This window comes from Oreochromis aureus, linkage group 14, assembly GCF_013358895.1.
Source record: "Oreochromis aureus strain Israel breed Guangdong linkage group 14, ZZ_aureus, whole genome shotgun sequence".
Lineage (NCBI taxonomy): Eukaryota > Metazoa > Chordata > Actinopteri > Cichliformes > Cichlidae > Oreochromis > Oreochromis aureus.
The window spans coordinates 11,604,683-11,623,330 of record NC_052955.1 but is presented as its reverse complement, the minus strand read 5'-3'; the positions used below and the strand labels follow the sequence as shown (position 1 = coordinate 11,623,330).

General features: G+C 40.1%; 1 protein-coding gene across 1 annotated transcript; it reads left to right on the top strand.

The window, feature by feature from the left end:
• The first annotated feature begins 56 nt into the window (after positions 1–56).
• Positions 57–18,444, top strand: c2cd3 (C2 domain containing 3 centriole elongation regulator). Its single transcript, XM_031734932.2, has 33 exons — positions 57–301; positions 1,480–1,749; positions 1,832–1,989; positions 2,137–2,315; positions 2,429–2,571; positions 2,650–2,782; positions 2,868–3,020; positions 3,113–3,257; positions 3,369–3,478; positions 3,642–3,845; positions 4,001–4,113; positions 4,213–4,331; positions 4,636–4,764; positions 4,854–5,297; positions 6,207–6,358; positions 6,811–7,054; positions 7,424–7,607; positions 7,694–7,877; positions 8,441–8,613; positions 8,699–8,834; positions 9,157–9,431; positions 9,931–10,011; positions 10,089–10,706; positions 10,785–11,129; positions 11,213–11,351; positions 11,431–11,495; positions 11,582–11,787; positions 11,879–12,009; positions 13,037–13,186; positions 13,266–13,456; positions 14,794–15,544; positions 16,550–16,658; positions 18,213–18,444. The coding sequence occupies exons 1-33, from the start codon at positions 250–252 to the stop codon at positions 18,348–18,350; spliced, it is 6,624 nt and encodes a 2,207-aa protein (XP_031590792.2). The 5' UTR covers positions 57–249; the 3' UTR covers positions 18,351–18,444.
• The last annotated feature ends 204 nt before the right edge of the window (positions 18,445–18,648 follow it).

Genomic DNA, 18,648 nt, shown 5'->3' with positions numbered 1-18,648 from the left:
AAGTTAACTCACTTTCCCAGAATGCCTCTGTGAAAAGCAGCGGCAGCGGAAGCGGGGTAGTTCGTTGCTCGGGAACAGTTTTCCGCGCTGCTGTTTGTATTATGAGTGTCTGTGGGTGTGTGTGTGCCGCTCACTCAGCTGCGTTTAACGGATTATTAGTTAGCTGCAGAGCGATAACATGTCCGCTAACGTCTCTGACTGTGCTTTGGCCTGGCTGTTAGTTACAGTCCATGTTTACTGAGCTGAGGGATGAAGAGCAGAAAGCAGAGGTCCGCCAGAACTGCAGGCAGCAAAAAGAAAGGTAAACTCAGTTTAGCTAGCCGTTAGCTACTGTACTGTTACCGACAGCTGTCAGCCTCAGATTAGCCTCAAATGTTTACTTACTTATTAGTTACATTTCCCTATGTACTGTCTGTTTTGTATGCACTGTCTTTCGGTTTGTTTCGCCGGTCTTCACAAATCTCTTTTGTTTGTTTACGTGTAGCTCTAACAGTCAACTTTATGCAGCCTTTGTTTGTGGTTTTGTCAAAATATGCTAAAGCTAAAGGCAAAGTATACAATCTCTCTTTAAAACAGGCGCCTTCAATCGGTTTCTGTTTTCTTCCTTTTTCGTTTTTGTGGTGTTTATGCATAAAGAAGACTGTATTCACAAGTGATACCAAAATACTTGCTAATACCTTGCAAGTTGTTGTAAGATTGAGTAATCAGACCTTGAGAACGCTCACCGGCCACTATGTTAGGTACACCTGTTTAGGCTGTTGCTGCTGGTGTAAGGCTGTGGGGATATTTTCTTGGCACACTTTGAACCCCTTAGTATGTATTAACTGATAACTGTTTAAAAAACAAAACACAGCCTTCCTTTGTAATTTTGCTGGCCATGTCCATCCCTTTACTGAACACATTGTGTCCATCTTTTGATGGGTATAATGTCACAAAGCTTAAATTGTCTAATCTTGGTTTCTTGAGCATGGCAAAGAGTTCATTGTACGCAACTAGCCTTCACAGTCACTAGATCTCAATCTAATAGAGCAATGGGCGATATAAAAGAACTTATAAAATATCCATTAAACGCATAAGCATTGGTGTTTTTTGCTATAGATTTATTTATGCCTCATTTAAATCTCTGCGGATCTATGTCGTAACATACGACCTAACTGAAAGCCCCATATAACCAGTTATGTCACGCTGAAGTTAGAACAGTATTGTTAGTGTGATTTTTAGCTTGGGTTAAAGTACCTTTGACAGTAAAATTTTCCCTCTTTAACCTAATATTTTTCAGTCGTTTAAAGAAAAACATTAAGTAAAATCTTTCAGTACATGTTTTTCTTTCTAGACGAAGGCTTGATATAATTTGTCATATCCAATCTGTTATATTTGTCCAGTGTTTTTCAATTTAAAGGCAATAAAAGAAAATATAGGAAAACTGAACAGCCCATTCTTTTTATTACTTTCTTTGTGTTTCCACTTTAACTCTTGCAGTCCCCAGTGATGTGTCCCCATCCACTAGTCTCCCACCTCTGGTCGAGGGCCAGCTCAGATGCTTCCTGAAGGTGACCATAGGCCGAGTTTTATGGACAGTTCACAAGCCACCATCTGCAACGTTCATCAGGCTGCGCTGGTGGGGAGAGTCATCCGACGGTACACATTTCTTTCCCAGAGATGGATCACAGCTGGCACAGAAAACTATCAAGACCACAGCTCGCTTCCCCATCCGCTGTGGCCCAAAACAGTTCACCTCTTACCTTACAGGTAGTTGAAAGAGGTTGATGCTCTTGATTTTGCAATGCTGCTTCGATTTCCTTTTCATCTGCATTATGCTGTTCATCAACAGATATGGGCTCTTTGGTGCTGGAAGTCCTAACCAAACCAGATCATCTGCCAGTTGCACGGGCTCAGGTCGCTGGCATCTCCCGCCTGTCACTGTCACAGTCAATCAGTGGATTTTACACTCTTGTATCTCCAACATCTGAAAAGCTGGGAGAGCTACAGGTGAGTGTAGACTTAAAATCATATTTACTTGCCAAGTGCTTATTTGGATCTGAGTATTATTGGCTGTATTGAAATTTGGCTTTGCTCACTCACTTTGTGACATTGAGGACAGTCCACATCTAAGCTTTTTTTTACACCCCTTATCAGGTAGCTCTTAGTTTGGAGCCACTGACAGAAGCTTATGACAGCAGCGGCTCTGGTCCCCACACAGACCTCAGCACCGAGCAACAACAAGTCACCCCAATGACCGTGCTCTCACAGCACAGGTTGCTTTCAGCCGACAGTGGGAAAGAATCAGCCGAGAGCAGTGGTGGAAACACACCAAGGTTTAGAGTTGAATTCAAACAGCTGCACAGCATCTCGTATCTTGGCATACGCAGTGCCATTTTAAAATCTGAGGACAGTGATCTTATTTTATTCGTTGCTATAATATTTTCAGAGGGAAGGACCACTTATATTTCCAAAACACACAGAGAGACGAAGAAGAGACGCTTGAAAATCAGATGCCAACAACAAACAGATCTCAGAACAGTCAAACAGCTGTGAATCCTTTAAATCAACCAACTAATGATGTCATTTCAGGTTTGTTTAAGCATCCATGCATTATCAGTTTGCAGAAACACATATCTATATTTTGAAATTTTATTTCTTTCATTTCAGTTATTCTCGACCGTGGAAACAAACTCAGAAATGCAATGGTGATATCAGCTTTAAAATCTGACACGGATAGTGCTGCAGCTCTGAAAGATATTCCACTGCCTCTACCAAAGGATAACATCCAGCCTCTGCCAAAGTTAGTGTTGATTTTTAAAAAAAAAATAGTGCTTCCTTTCTCTTACCAATTCACTTTCTGTAAGATTTTCCTCTTTTACTTGCAGGCCCTTGTCTTCTCCTTCTGGGATGTTTCTTGAAAATATCCTTCACACTGATTTAACTCTGAATCACTCTGATGATGTTACTGTAATCTCAGACAGTGGCTTGGACGGACCTACTGACATAGACAACAGAGCTGTGGATCTGGTACTTGGCAGGTATCCATGTTTGAATTTATATCCAGATGCAGATGTAGGATGTTGTATTTTTACTTAAAGCTTTGCCTGTTTTTTTTCTCTTTTCTTTAAAGCTCTACTTCTGCTTTTCCTCTCTGGGATGGACAAGGCTCCTGCCCTGATTCTTTGTCTGGTCATAGCAGTGTCTGTAGTGATAGCGAGCTCAATGATCCACAGTATGATCAGAGCTTGCTGGAAAATTTGTTCTACAAAACTCCTGTAAGTAGTTGTCTTTGATATGTTTTTTTTTTGTTGTTGTTTTTTTTGGTAAAGTAAGCTTTGCCAGTTTAACTGATTTTCTAGTATAACTGAGTTTAGTCATCCTTTCAGATCACAGATACCACATTAGGTGACACTGAGGAGGAGCGCCAAGGGATCGTGTCCTCAAGTAAAGATCAGCCAAAAAAGCTGACTGAGTCTGCACCCAAGATTAGTGAAGGGTGAGGGCCTTTACGTATTCTTTTTAAGCCAGAGCTAGAGCTTCTTTCAGAGGCTCAGTTTGTTCTTGAGGTGTGAAATTTTTGGCTTTAATGCAAGATGAAGTTACATACAATTTCTTATACCTTTTAAAGATGGTTGGGAACCATGCTTTTCTGTGTCCAGGGAAAATTCAGAGGATCAGCGGTCAGGAGATGGTGGGAATATCCATTTTCTCCTGAGTGCAGAGCAGCTGACTTTGCTGAGTTCAGTGCGGCTGGCAAGAGTGACGATTGAGTCTCTGACTGTACCAGCTGGCAGCTCACCCACAACACCCAGAAAAACCTCAAATAAAGGAAAACCACCTCGGCCATTAATTGCCAGGAAATGGTTAGGAAAACATTTAAAATCTTGTTGATCATAATAACAGTAATAATAATGATAATGATAATCACAATAATCATAATAAAAATGCAAATCACTGACTTTGTTATAAAAAATATGAATTTTTAGGGACAAAACTATTGTCATTTTTTTTCTTTTAGTACATATTTTGTTGAGTATTCGATCCCAGTGACTTCAAATCGACACGATCGCAGTAAGGCGAGTCGAGATGGGGAAGTGGCCAGAGTTGTTTCCAGTAAAGTCACAGGAAGAGGTATGACCAGTGAGAATCTGCTTTAATGAAGTCGACCCAAGTGAAAAGTACTGCTTGTGCTGCTTCAGGTTTGTGACTGACAAACACTATGTTTTTTAGTGGTGAACTTCCATCATCTCTCTGTGTTTCCTGTCAACTTCAGTACAGCCACAGTTGAACAGTGGTGGAGAACTGATCTGATTTTCAAGATTTACTCACGAAAGAGTGACCAAAGGAAAGTAAGTACCTCCCAACTGACTATTAGTAATTTGATTTTGTTTGCTACTGTTTTTCTTGACAAAGGCTTTAAATTATGATTATTTTTAATTAATTGGTTGTTTTGAAGTTAAAATATTTTTGACCTACACATTTTCAGACAATACCACAAGTGTGATTAAAATATTGAAGAGTCTGTTATTATATTTCTAACATGTTCTACAAACACATGGCTGTGATTCCATTAAATATCAAAAAAGATCATTGCTGTTTTCTTTTAAATGCTCGGGTATACTATGTATTAAATCACTATATCCTGTGTTGCAGCCTGTTGCTATTGGTAAGGCAATTCATCCACTGCGCAGTCTGCTGCAGAGCAAGCAGCTGAGTCAGTCTGTCATGTTGCCTGTTCAGCGAGAAGGGAACAGTGAAACATGGGAGATTGGACCTCTCAAGGTAATATATTTTCATTGGCTTGCTTCTTTTACTCAGGAAGTAATGTTTGAAAGTAACTGTCACAGAAGTAATGTTGATATGTTTTGCAGGTTTCACTAGAACTTGGAGCACACAGTAAAGGTTTCTCCTCTGAAAAAAATAAAAGCAAGGTGACTTGGAGAGACATGTCACCGTCACAAAGTCCAGAGAGACAGACAAGCCTCAGAACCCAGCATGCTACCAATGGCAGAGAGGAGTTACCGGCTAGCTGTTTAGAAGAAGCCAGGCTGAATGTTTGGACACCTCAGAGACCCTCCAGGGAACCTGCTCCTATTTCCGGATATCAAACTTCTCCTAAATCGTGGCAGCAGGTGGAGGAGGAACCTGAGGTCCTGCTGCATGCCTTACTCATGGTACCAGATGGAAAGAACTTTAACTGTGGGCCTCTGCAGGCGCCGAATGTTTATTTGAACTGTAAACTGTTTTGGTGTGATGAGCCGGCAAGATCCGTTGTCAGCTGGGGTCAGGCAAACCCAACGTTTAACTTTGTTCAGGTAAGTGTTGCAGGTCCATTATTCTCACCACATTTAAAGTTTGCTGCCTGGCATTGTACGTCATTGAGTCATTGGAATGATCTTATTTATGAAGGGAAATTACTATAATGGTTTTGCAAACTGAAATCACAAAACAAAAGACAAAACAAACTTACTTTTTCTCTTAAGTCTTTTTTCTGGATCTACAAACAGTTTGCACAAAGCTGTTTTTTGTAATAAAGGAATATGTGGGTCATTAAGAGTTTTTTTATTTTTGAGTGTTGTTTTAAAAGCTTTACATATTGTCACATTTTTTTTTTTTTTATTTATTCATGTCCCTGATACTGTGCTATCCTACTAGAAACTAGTAGTAAAATTAACATAAGAATAAATTAGCATAAACTGGTATTAGAAATTAGGCTGTGGCTTCACAGAGTAGCTGTTTACCTGTTTATCTATCATGGGAAAAGTCCTGAGTTTGAGACTAGGAGGAGAAACAAATCCTCTTGGGGTTCCTTCAGTAAAGGCATCTGACATAAAAATCAAAGCATACATTAGTCTGTTTTACCTGGCAGGCTTTTTGTTTATTTGTTTATTCCATAAGTTACCAGATTTCAAATTTGCATCAATTTAAACTACATGGATGCAACAAACAGACACTTCCGAATTAGTGTCAAATAAATCTAGATTAATGAATAATAATAATAATGATAATACTACTAATAATAATAATGATAATAATTGTTGTTGTTGTTATTGTCATTATTATTATTATTATTATTATTATTAATCTTCAAAACTGTTTTATGTTCCAGGCTATGAACATTTAATGCTTTTTTTAGTCTGGCATTTTGAGTTGTGGGGATCATTGATGATTTCTCAGTGACTGCAGCTTGATCTAAATACACTCTTTACATTTCTCTGTTTTAGGTGACACCTGTGGCCTTAACAGCTAAGCTGCTGGAGAGGATGAAGAATAATATGATGGTCATAGAAGTGTGGCAGAAGACTAGAAGCTCAGGGCAGGATCGACTCCTTGGCCTAGTTAAATTACCTCTTCATCAGTTCTACATGTCATTCAGGTATGATAGGTAAACAATAATACAGGATAATTATGAAATATTACAGTTGCTAGCTGGTCAGTTGGCCATTTATTTGTTTGCAAGAAGTATCTCTGAGTTTTGACTGAAGAAATTAGTTAAATGTAAATCCTACACTGTTTGTGCCTGGGAATTATATTTTGATATTTTGTCCAGTTTTTTTGAGTGTTTAAGTACCAGTGTTTTGAGAACATTATCCACTGATTAACAGTTGTAATTATTATTTAGCTGACAGTCCTATAAATTGGAATCACAATAATAATATCTGAGAGGGAAGAGCAGGGAAAACTTTTAGTATCTCCGGTTTACATACACCAAGAATGTATTGTAAAAGGCAGTGCCCCTACATTATACTCACTAAGTGAATTCCTAAAATATATGACAAAGTATAGTACATACTAACAAGTTTACTAAAATATGTCTGCCCCCTTCAGGGATCCAAAGATCACTCACCTCCTCCTGCAGGCGCAGTACCCTGTTTTAGGGGTGGACTGCTACATGCCTGTCATTGATGTGTTCTCAGGGAGCTGTAAAGGAAACCTCAGGGTTGTTTTGGCTATGGGCCGATCAGAGCAGATAGTTTCCCTCCAGCGCACGAGAGATGAAGAATATGACTCGTTGCCTCATCTTGTGAGACCAGTTCATCTGCTTGATCACCATCCACATTCACAAACAAAGGTTGGTGTTACCATTGGCTGCATAATACTTGTCAAATAGGTTAGTGCTGGCAGTTTTTTTTTTAATAGAAAGTGTAGAGAAAATTCCACTTTAAATATGTGCTGGCACACAATACAGACCAAAATTTAAAAATAAATAAATCTGCATAATTTACATTTGTCAGTATTGAGTTTTTATGGAAACTCGCTGCAATGCTGTTTTTTTAATTTATTTAGATTCTTAAAACCTCACAACTCATGAATGTGATTTGGTAGAATAAATATTAATGAAAACATTATCACCAAGCTTCAACACAACTTGTTTGTTCCCTTTCTTTCTCTAATGTGTTGGTATGAACACAAACAAATATTAACTGCCCTGCTCCCTCAGGTGACTGCAGCACATGTAGAATCTATGAGAGAGCATGTTTTTGTGGTAAGGGTGGAGAGGGTCAGTGGGATGACTCCTCTGCAGTCCACAGTGTGGGGCGAGGCAGACTGCTACATCCAGTACAGCTTCCCCTGTCAGGAGGGCAACTCTGCTGCAGACATGGACCAAAACCTCATAGAGAGCAGTAAGGCCACCTAATCATTTCAAATCTTCATCATAATATGTTTCTATTCCCTCTTAATCATTCCAAGCTTAATCACATCCCAACAGCTGTGAACCTGAAACCATTTCGAACCACCACGACACTCTGTGTTCCTGACCCGGTGTTTGGTCACACAGAGACTCATGTGCTCCTGGCTCCTGAAGGAACTCCTGTCCAGAGGCTGCTTCTCAGCTCTCTCTCAAGTCATGGTCTCAGCAGCGGTGGAGGCATCCAGTTTGAAGTGTGGTGCAGGTTTGTGGATGCTATTTTGTCATCATATTTAAACTTGAAATAAAATAATGAAATGATATGTACCACAGTTAAAATGCTGATTATAAGCCTAGTATTTTTACCCCAGGAATGGTAATGTCTTGGCTTCCTGTTTGAGCTGAAGGTGCACTCTGTAAAAATATGTTTTAAACTTTACTTAAAGTTTCATTAGGTACAAGGAGCACAGAAAACTTTATTTCCTTGGCAGCTTTTGTAAGTTTTGTTTCATTACATAAATCTAGTGCATTTTGTAAGTTTTTAATCAGTGAGTTTCACACTGTATCCTGTTAAGGAAAATACTTTATTCCTAAATGCTCAGTTGTGCATAATGATATACAGGTCTGCAGCATTACTCTTTAGTGTCTTTAGTGAAGTGATTCTCAAGCTGCAGGTATGTGTACAGACAACCAGGTGTAGTGGGGGCATGCCAGACAGAATTTTGAGATCCACTAACTTAAATCACCATTTATGTGAAAGTAATCAGTCTTGATTGCAACTGGCTCAACTTTTTTTCTTTTTGTGATCAATATAATGTCTCTCTGTAGATATTACTATCCAAATGTGAGAGATCAGCTCGTGGCCAGAGGAATGCTTCCGCTGTCCAAGCTGTGTGCCATGGTCACCATGCAGAGACAACATCCTGACGAGGCTCAGATGTTCTCTCTGCCCCTGATTCCCAGGACAGAGAGTCCCACAGTACACCAACCTCAGCCCTCAGGTATACACACATAATCATGCACGCATGCTAATAGGAATATATAGATACAGGCAATATCTGACTGTTATTGCTTTTGTTTTTGTAGGACTGTTAGATGTTTGCATTCGATACAAGCACAGGCCTGTGAGACCTGAAGGACACACTGGAAGAGGAGCTGCCTCTCGGGTTGTGACACTCATGGTTCAAGTGCACAGAGCATGTGGTCTGAAGGCTGCCGCAAGGTACATCACTAACACTGACCTCCAGAAAATTTGATGTTTTTTTTATTTCATCCATCTATGATAAAGCTCATTAATTAGAACAGATTTTCTGGACACCTGCTCGCTCTGATAAAAACATTTGGGTTAGGATGTAGGATTAAGAGCTGATGATGTACACCAAATCTACAGTTGTTGAGACTCTGCTGTTTTATTTTTGTTCATCCTGAGATTGGTGGCAAATTTCATCTGATCAAAATAAAAGTATTCGCTCATTTCTTCTTTATGTGTATTGAAATCATAATTCCCAAATTAGTACTTAGAAATACTGTCTCTGCTATTTCAGGACATTATCAGAACAAGATGAAAGGTTCAGCTACTTCGTCGGCGTTGGTTTGAACACTTTCATCACAGTCCAGCTTTCTTTCTTGCCCGAGAGTGAAAGGAGGTGCACCCGCACAGCAGCCAGGACTTTTTGCCCTGAGTTCGACCACCACATGGAGGTGTCCTGTGATCTGCTTGCTCAGACCAGTGGTGGAGAAACCTTCAGCCTTGCTGAGCAGCTGGAACAGGCTTCTGCTGTCTTCACTGTCTGGAACCGAGACAATCGTAAAAGTTTAAGTGAGCTCAGTGCACTCTTTGTGTAATTAAGTCACTCTTACACTTAACTTGCCTAAAGTATATTATGTTACAGTTTTCTGATTATGTTTAACGTGAGACCATTAATCATTTATTTTACTTTTCATTTATCTTTTCTTTACCCATCGATGCAGCCTTATAGAAATTGGCGTAGCCTTTTTTAAAAAATATTATATCGTATACACCTGTGTAATAACTGACTGATCTAGATATTAAAAATCGTCATGAATATTAGCCCTAGTTTATAAAGACTTTTCGTTATACACCATTTAACAGTGAGATAAACATTAATGCGTTGGAAAAGTCTGTAAAAGAGCTGATCCAGGACATTGAAGGATACCTTTGCTTTTTGGCAGCATAATGTCAAGTTTTTAAAAAAAAAAAAACATGTATTTGAAATTTTTGAAACATTATTGTGTAAAAATGTTATTTGCAGTATTTGTTTATAATATTTATTTTTTCCTTTTTTTTTCTTTTGTAGGTGTGAACATTTCCAAACCTAAAGATTTAATGTTGGGGACTGTGAAAATACCTCTGTCTGAGCTCATCAACAAAAGAACAGGTATGTTGGGCTTAAAATAGTTAAAGCAGTTTTTTTTGTGAAGACTTTTGTCAGAGTGTTTCTTTTTCCACATGTAGGGATTTCTGGCTGGTTTGGAGTTTATGTAAGTCGGGAAACAAGTTCTTCTCAGCACCAGCACATCTTGGTCGGAGGCCTCGAGGTTTCCATCAGCTTTGCTCACCACTCTGATAGAGAAAGGGTCATTAAAGCTGCTCAGGGTTTAGGCTGGGAAAATACCCTGACTGACAGTTCCATGATGCAGGATGAAGAAGAACTGTTTGAAGAGAGCATGAAAAAACTCTCTCTGACCTTTACCATGCCTAGAGTGTGGCTACCCCTCCACTGTTTGCTGCTACCTGGCTACAGTGAGCTGCAGCGCTCCACCTACTGCTACATCAGGTACAAGTTCTATGACAGAGATGCCTTCTGTTCTCACCTAAAACACCCATCTGCTGATGAAGGCGCAGAGGAAGACCAGGCCACAGTGAGTTTTGAAGGAAGTAGGACTGTTGAACTGAGACGTACGCAGCCTTTAATGTGGTATCTACGGGAGGAGAAGCTGGAGGTGCAGGTGTGGGTTGCCTTTAAGAAAAATAAAACCAGAAGGCCCAGTGACACAGACCGACTGGTGGGCTCAGCATTCGTTGATCTGTCCTCGCTTGCAAAGACTTCCAAGCAGAAGCTGACACTAAGTGGTATGATAAACTACTCAGCATTGCTTTAGTAAAATCGTCTCTATATTTCAGAGTGTAATAAGTTTTGTATTTTCACAGGAGTGTACCCTCTGTTCAGGCGCTCAGCAGCAGATCTAGAAGGAGCAGCTCTCAGGGTACACATCACCCTGACAGGCGGTTCAGATCCAGGAGAAATACCTGCAGGAGCTGAGACTCAGGTGGACTCTGACAGTCAGGAAGAACTGTTATCAGAGGACATGGAAGAAAGAGATCAAGTCCCTTCTCCATCTACACTCAGAAAATCATCAGCACAGAGCAAACACAAGTATAAATCTTCCAGAGCCACTCCAGACATCTCATCTGTGCAGCACACTGAACAGAGTACAGATGAATCTTTCCCTGTGACAGTCACAGTGGATCGGGCCATGCACCTGAACCTGAAAGGTGTGACCTGATGTCTTGTGCCTTTTTTGTCTAAAAAAAAATGCACAGTTCACTAACAACAACATGTTTGTCTTTTCCATCAGGCTGTCCTCTCGCAGAACGCAGTGAAGGGATGCCATGTTGCTGCGTTTCATACGCCACTGCTGACTCTGCTGAACCAGTGTCCACGGCTGTGATAGCTAACACCGACTCCCCCGTGTGGGACCATCAGCACGAGTGCAGGTTGAATAACTTCACAGACCTCAACTTAAATAACCTACTGATCAAACATCAGGCTAATGTGTTTGTTTCAAATTTCCAGGCTATCAAAGCAGCTCCTGGTTAATCCACAACAATCCCTTGTTTTTAAAGTCTGGCATAAAGGAGGTAAAGGAGCTGTTTCACCCCGTTATTTGTGTTGCTTTAATGTCTTTGATGGATTAATTTATTCATGGTTCATTTTGCTTCCATAGAGCTGGACAGGGTGATTGGATTTGCCTCTGTAGACCTGTCCCCTTTAGTCTGTGGCTTCCCATCAGTGTGCGGTTGGTACAACATCACAGACTTTGGTGGCCAGTGTCACGGCCAGCTTAAAGTGTCCATCACTCCACTGAAGGGGGTCCAAGATTTACGCTGGCAGAGACTATCTGTGAGTGAAGAAGCTGCCAAAAACTCATTGGTGAGAGAACTCAGACTGCTTGAACAGATTTTTTTTATACTTGATGGCTTTCTCAAAATTTGAAACAAACCAGATGGTGTTTGTCTGGCAGGGTTTGTTCCAGGCCTTTCCTCTCAGCTACCAGACTACAGCCACATACAGCAGCTTTCCCTCTCACATCAGCAGGTTCCCTGAGCAGAAGATCTCATCACCCGACCACACGGACAGGCTGTTCTCTGAGAGGTTTTTATTCACACCATGGTTGTGCCGATCATCTGTTAGAATATTTGCAGCCAGTAAGGCAATGGAAGATGTTCATCAGCTGTGTTTCATCATTTTTGTGGTCCTTATTCCTGAGATCCAGTCTCATAAATGTGTATCACTTAGTTTAGACACATTGAGGACTGAAAAACGTTAGGGCAGGTTTTTGTATATCTACAGTAAGTAAGTAAGCCTTAAGCCTCCCCTCATTTCTTTGTATTTTGCTATGAAAATCAGAAATATGTGCAGCAATTTGTTGAAACGTATAAACCTGGAAACAAACAATTAAGCATGTAGGCAAAAAAACAGTTTTAACATTGGTGACACAGTTTAGGGTGCTTTTGCATTAGTTTTGTCAAGATCCCCAACACCACTGAGTCCAAACCATGACAGAGCCTCCACCGCTGCAGATGTAGCTATTACCTGACCGCCTCTCTACTTATTGACAATCATTTGAAAACCAGAAACTTCAAATTTTGATTTTTTTATTCCGCTTCTTGTGTAATTTGGCATTAAGAATAGCAGAGGCAGATGATCCATTTTGATAACCCTTAAAAATAGCAGCAAAAAGAAGAAAACAATTAATAGGTCAGTGTTAAGTGGCTGGACAAATTTAAAAAAAAAAAACCCATTTCTCTGAAAATGAGTTTAAAGCAGCCAATGTCCTCCAAAAACCTTCAGAAAACCTGGAGAACTATTGCACAAGACCACTTCAAAAAATTACAAGTCTGACCCCTTTGGAAACAAAATATAAATAAATGAGTGTGGCGTAAGTACCGTGTATAATACTGTGTTTGTGCAATGGGGATTAATTCGTTTTCCTGTCACAAAAAGTCAACAAAACAAAAGAACACAAGCATCTGCTATCAGATTATTTTAAACACTGGTATTGGCACAGAACTGGTGCTTTGCAGAACCGGTCCTTCATTTGCACAATTTTATTCATTCCCACATGCTACAATATAAAGTCTGCAACTGTATTCATCTGTTATTGTAATGACTGCTGCAGGTCCAGTGAGAGTGACCGTCATTCTGAGCACATGGACAATGTACGCCTGTACCATCAAAGTCTGCAGGAGCAAACAGCGTCTCAGTCCTTTCACAGTAGCAGTGCAGGTGACATCAATCCTTCCAGCTCGATCCTGTTCTCAGCACTCAGGTACCAGTTTATAAACACTGCGTTGTTTAACCATTTATATGACTGATGCAGAGCCTGAGCTTTGTTTCTTTTCTTACAGGAAAAAACTGAGTGAGCTCGACAACATTCAGAAATATTTCAGCCGCAAACTTTCAACTCCCACATTCCCACCTATGCCAGAGCAGGAAAGTCACAATAAACGTGAGAAACGGAGGGACTCGGAGTACAGCTCATCTCAGCTTCTACTAAAGTCAAACCAGTTAGTCGGAGAAGTCCACAACATCATCAGTGGTGAGTTCATCCATTTACTGCTAAGATCCTAGAGGAAGTTGTGGTCAAATAGTTAACTGCTGCTCTGGATCAGCACAGCATTCTTGACCACTTTCAGTCAGGTTTTCGTAGATTTCATTCAACTGAAATGGATCTTCTGAGAGTATCACATGACATTTTGAGGCCGAGCTCTTATCTCTGCTCTGCAGATGATAATTGGTTCTACACCCTGTTTCGCCCAAATGAAATGTCTAAACGTCGCAGTTTATTTAAGTGCCTAGACACTGTTAAACAGTGGATGGCAGGCAGTTCTCTTCAGGTAAATCAAGAGAAAAATGAAATAATTAGAAAAATGCATGTCTGGGATAAAGGAGACACTTGGACCTCTTGGTTCTTTGGCAAACTTGGAGAGCTTTTCACAGACAGGCACCAGGTTATACCGGAGGGCTTCTACTAACATATGTCTATGGCAGGCCCCTGAGGTTCTGTGACCAGGGCCTGCTGATGGTGCCCAATACTAAGCTGAAAACAAAAGGAGACAGATCCTTTTGTTTAGTGGCCCACAGACTCTGGAACTCTCTTGCTTCGGACTTAAGATTGGTAGACTCTTTTTAAAAGCCAGTTAAAAACAAATCTTTTTAAATCTGCTTTTTATTCATTTCTCTTGTTTTGCTTTTTTATGCATAGTTGGCAGAGTTGGTAGAGCAGGTCACCTCCTAACCAGAAGGTTGGTGGTTTGATCCTAGTCTGCTCCAGTCTGCATGCCAAATATCCTTTTGCAAGATACTAACCCCAGGTTGCTCTCCAATGCATCCATCGGAGTGTGAATGTGTTTATGAATGTTAGTTAGACAGAACTAAAAAACTTAGAAAAGTGCTTGTGTGATTGGGTGAATGAATGAGTTGTGTAAAGCGCTTTGAGTGCTCAGAGTAGAAAAGCGCTATATAAGAACCACTCCATTTACCATTTACTTAGTTACTCATAAGCTACTTTTGCACCACATTAACTTTTCCCAGGGACTGCAGGGTTTCATTTAAGTCTCTGCTCAGAGAGGTACTGAATGTTTACCTTACATTTTAAACAATAAAAGAAATGTATATTTTGATGGTCCGGAGGACGACCCATGGTGCTGTAGTCTCCACAGTCTGAGTCTTCTGCTGCTTGTTATTTAAATGAGCTCATTGTACAGTTCTTCTCATATCCCATTATATTTATTTTATATCCAAATTACATTTATGTTAATAACTTCTTCTGTGTGAGCCACACAAAACTAAAAGGATTCAGCTCTGGGTTTAGACACATGTTGCATGCATGTGCATTTCTCAAACCCTTCAAACTTTGTCTGTCTCTTTACACAGGTCTACAACGACACCGCCTGGAAACAATTCCTTCAAACCCACAGAGTAGCTCAACAGTGTCACCTGTTGGAGACAGCAATACACAAGCCATCACTGACAGATCGCCCAGTCCTCACAGAGTTTCACATTGTTCCCCAGAAGTCATGTCTCCTCTGCCATTTGCACCAGCAGAAGTGTCTGAGGACCTCACAGACTCTGAGCCTGAGGAAGAAAAGGACAGACGAAGTGGCAAGGCTAATATGACTGAGAGTGATGAAGAAGAAACAGGTTGCAGAGAGGAAGAGGACAATGATGTGGATGAGCAGACAGATGAGGATTATGAGGAGGTTGTAGTGAAGCTGAGGCCTTTAAATGAGGTGACCTCATTAACAGACAAAACCAGTCCCTGGACCAGCATCTTGTCAGATCCTGAATTGGCCTCTCTGGAGAGCCTGGAGGGACCAGAGCACCTGGACCTGAGTGAAGATGAGGGCAAGAAGAAACTGTTGGTAGATATGGAATCAGGTCACCCCAGCGGGAAGCACAGGGAAGAGGAAAGTGAAGACCACTGCAGCTTAAATAGTTCCACAGGAGATGCCTCAGACCTGGAGAGAGGTGATGAAACGTTGCAACATGCTGGAGATGAAAGACAACAACAAGAACTAAACAGCCCTAACAAGAGGTCACATGACACAGATTCATCACCAGCCAAACAGCACACCACAGACACCCACAGTGTTTCCGCCTCCTCAGACGAGCCACACCTCCAATGGTATCCTTAAACGTGTTTCATAATTCATTTGTGCCCGTTAGGTTATACTGTTTGTATTTGCTTTTCAGGGCCAGTTCAAATTAGTGATTCATTATAAAACTTGTTCTAGGTGTGTAAATGCTATATCTTGTGTGGAGTCTTTAGGGTTTTATTTCAACATTCATCTCAACAATCTAGAGATGAAGGAGACTGACAGGTGGAAGTGCGAAAACGTTCCTGCTGAGCAGGCTGAACATACACTCACACACACTAAATCCCATGTGGTTGCTCACAGTCTGTGTAGTTAGTTGGAATGTTGGATAACTCGGACATATTCATAGGCCTAGCAGTCATTTTCACATGTCCACAAAAGTCAGTCATTCCCAATAAATACCTTAAAATTACTATTATGTACTTGAATTCATCTTTCAAAATGCTTTTAAAATGTCAACAAATGAGAGTTGTTTCATTTTAGAGTCACAGATTTGATTTGATTTTGTTTTGTTTTGCTTTTTATTTATTGTTTGGAGAGCATATGTCAGAAGCAAGATTTAGGAAAAACAGTATGGGTATAAGAATAAAAACCCACCTTTTTGAAAGCAGTTAACTCACAGTCTTATAGACATCCAGAGTCTCAGTAAACACATCCATCAGTGTCTCATCGGGAAAGTTACCAAACTAACAAATACTAAAACTATGGATTTTTCCTCTATTCAGTATTTGTATTTTATGTTGTTTTATTTTCCAAATTCATGAGATCATTTAAATTTTTATCTTTGTTTTAGTTAACATTTTTTTTAATTGTTAATTTAATTTATTGTTATTTTAGTTTTAGTTCACTATAAGAATCTTAACTCTTAATATAGTTTTCCTGTGGAGGTCAAACAGATATTGTTTTGTTTTTGTTTTTCTGAATATTTACTTTCATGTTTTTGGGGACTGTTTAAACACAGTTCCCCTCCTCTTCAGTTGTAACTGCCTCATAAAACACACTGAGAACATGTTTTCTTAACTTTATCCATTAAGCTCTGTTCCTGCAGAGGTTCTAAACTTCTTCCTCCCCTCCCACCAACTGGAGGCATCGATGAGAGCTATACGTTTAGCACCCACGTTCTCCCAGGTGTCCAGCAACCCGGTGAGTGTTTGTCCACGGGCAGTGCTTTTGGCCATCACGCCTGCTTATATGTTCACTCTCTCCACTCCTGTTACTTTTACATTGGTGTTAGAGTGTCTGTGAAGGTTCTCAGTCATCCAGGTCATCGTAGTCAAAGGAGTTTGCAAAGAAAAGCGTCTGGACTTCTTTAAGTTGCTTGAAGACGTGTCTGCCATCTATAATCCAGTTTTGAGTTCCCTCCCCAGACGCCTTAACGCCCACTCACATCCTGGGCCATCTGACCTCAGGAATTCACATGACAAGGTGGGGCCAGGTTTCACAATGAGCTCACCCGAAACCTTGGCTGATTAGGTCCCACACCCGCTTTCACACCTTGGCTCATGTGATTAGAGGATCACCAGGGGGTCCTTTGTCCCTCTTTGGGGGGATACTCCCACTGGGTTTAAATCTGGGACTCTCGGCCATTTGACCTTAGAACTGAAGAAGCTTCTCGGATGAGAGGTGAAATGTCTTCAAGCAACTTAAAGAAGTCCAGACCCTTTTCTTTGCAAACTCCTTTGACCATTGGTGTTAGAGATTAACCTTTACCTTTGATGTATCTATTCATGTTTGCATAATTTAATGGTTTTGCAAATATACTTGCCCAACCTTCCTGTAAACACAGTGTTATGAATAATCTTTCACATGATGTGTGACGTGTGTGACGCCAGACTGACATTCGGTGTAATTTAACACTCAGTTCTGCAGCACTAACAGGTTGACTTCCATTCTTATGTAATCTCATTCACAGTGTTTGCCCAGGATTTAAATGTTGGGGGTTTTTTTGTTGTTTTTTAAACCAACAACACATTTTTGTATTTTTGCAAACTTTGGATGTGATTAAGTAAAAAGTATGAATTCTACAACCACTGATGGATCTCTCTTCTAATGTAATTGATCATTTTAATGCAATTTAAAACAAACAAAAATTATAAATCAAATGCAGCTTTATAGTCAAAAACCATATGTACATTCCATACACAGGAATTTGAAATTGAAACGGTCCCATGGCCCTCAGTGTACACTAAAACAATATAAAGATAAAAATAAAATAAAAGTCTTATGTACAATATAATATAATACGGCAGTACAATACAATAAGATGCTGTCACATGCAAAAAAAAAAAAAAGCATCAATGGAGATGACTGTCACTCCTGTTTATTAATTTTACAACTTTTTGAAGAGCACAATAAAACAGAAGTTGAGAGTTAGAACTTCTTTGGAGAGGTGGTGTGACTGTTGGCACCACCTCTCCTCCCTGCATGATGACGAGACCTTTCAAAGAACCTGTTCAGGCATGCCATTTGTTGCTGATACATGTAGCTGACAGTCTCACAACATGAAGGTTAACCAAACAAAGGTTTGTTGTGTATGAATTGTGAGTCATGTAACCACAAAGATTTCTGATTAATTAACGTGTTTGTCTTCAGCCTCGTATCGCAACTAAGCTGTCTTGGTACACTGTGTACTTGCAGTTCAGAACTTGTGGGGTTTTTTGGTTTTTTTTTTTTTACTTTAATGCTTTATGTTTTCAGGACCAGAACTCATCGGTTCACAGCGCCCCACCTCCCAGAGGCCCTCGGCAGCGTCCCAACATGTCACCGTCATCCATGAAGAAAGAGACGGAGAGAATAGCAAAAATTTTTGCAGCTCACTTTGATGAGACTAATTAGAGACGTTTGGTTTCAGCCTGCAACAATAATCATGTATATTAAATGTAACATTTTGTATTTTTATAAATAAATATTAACCATTTTCACTACTGAAGTTTTTTTTGTTTGTTTTTTTTTAACGTTTTATTGAAGCTGAATGTCTGCATGGCTGGTGGCCACAGGTTTTGGTGATGTAACTGTTTCAGGTTCTCTCCTGAGTAAGACAGCTGTGTATGTTAATTTCATGTTTTTGGGTTTCCCATCATGTTGATTTGTAAAGAAATAAAACATTGAAGTTCAGTTTAAAAATGCCATTGCT